The 1360-nt window shown below is 37.9% G+C and overlaps 1 protein-coding gene across 1 annotated transcript in view; it reads right to left on the reverse strand.

The window, feature by feature from the left end:
• Nucleotides 1-225: 225 nt before the first annotated feature.
• LOC112507072 (disease resistance-like protein DSC1) overlaps nucleotides 226-1360 on the reverse strand; it is a 21760-nt gene continuing 20625 nt past the window's right edge. Inside the window, exons 10-11 of the mRNA XM_025111485.1 lie at nucleotides 1174-1355; nucleotides 226-1012 (exon numbers count right to left, since the gene is read on the reverse strand). Coding sequence (XP_024967253.1) covers nucleotides 226-1012; nucleotides 1174-1355 — 969 coding nt within the window. The remainder of the gene's footprint in view (nucleotides 1013-1173; nucleotides 1356-1360) is intronic.

Genomic DNA, 1360 nt, shown 5'->3' on the forward strand with positions numbered 1-1360 from the left:
TACAATTTCCCTTGCCATCTTTTGTATCAAGTCATGCATTTCAAGCAAATCATTGCGAGAAACGACAAGTAATGACTTGTCAACTAGAACTTTGATATTTGAATCTGTATGATAATTACAACCATCTAGTATAGTTGTTGCATCATCTTTATTTTCCCYAATGAATGAAGATGCAATATCAAGGAAGATGTTTTTTTGTTGAGGGCTTAACGCATCGAAACTTAATTAAAGCACCCGTTGTATCTCTTCATTAGGATATACTTGGAGCCCGTCCAATTCGCTTTTCCACTCCTTCACAGTTTTTCCGTAAAGAAAAGATCCCAAGACCTTGAGGGCAAGGGGGTGACCTTTCACATACCGCACAACTTGCAGAGCAAGTTCTTGAAAGTCTTTAGTAGGATGTTCTTCATGAAAAGCATACAAACTAAACAGCTCAAGAGATTCAAAATAATTGAGAAACTCCATGTCATAGATTTCATCCACTTCATGAGACCTTAGCAATTGCTTGTCTTTACAAGTGAAAATAATCAAACTTCCTGGGGATAACCAATCACATGAACCTGATAGCGCTTCTAACTGATCACGATGATCTACATCATCTACAACAAGTAGGATCCGTCTAGATGCCATCCTTTGTTTCATTACCATAATTCCTTGACCAATGCTGGGTATCCTCACATCTGTTGTTTTCATGATGTCGTTAATAAGTTGCATTATGACATGAGTTAGTCCATGTTGTTTTGTGGCCCTTTGGACATCATCCAAAAAGCTACATTCCTCAAAGTGGTTATATATGAGGTTATAAATGGCTTTGGCAAAAGTGGTCTTTCCTATTCCACCAATACCACATATTCCAATCATGTGAACCTTGTTTGAGTGAATAAACCGTAACAAGTTCATTTTCTTTATACGGTCATCCACCCCTACAAGGTTCTGGCCGACATGCAAAGGTTCATGAGATAATGCTTTTAGGATTTCTTTAGAGATACTAGCAATGAATTTGGACTCAAACCTGTTGACCAGAAAGAACCCCGAATGTGAAGAATTAGTTATAATAAAGTTACTAGATGAAATGGTTTGGGAGAAAAACAGCTACTTAATGAAATTCAAATGACATGGCTCCTTATTAATTTGATTAGGGATATAAATCTTTATAGTAAAGAAAAAGTTTACCCATTTGCCACGTCATGGAGATCCCATCCAGATAAGTTGGCAGCCATGGATAAAGCTTCTTTCCATTTAGCAACCTCTGCTCTATTCAAAATCTCATGTTTGGCAAACGCTTGTGCATAGCTCCGAGTCTGTTTCCTCACCACATCAGGCTTCACGTCATAGAAGATCACTCGAACCTCATGCTTGT

Source organism: Cynara cardunculus, assembly GCF_001531365.2.
Source record: "Cynara cardunculus var. scolymus isolate 2C chromosome LG 1, CcrdV1, whole genome shotgun sequence".
NCBI lineage: Eukaryota > Viridiplantae > Streptophyta > Magnoliopsida > Asterales > Asteraceae > Cynara > Cynara cardunculus.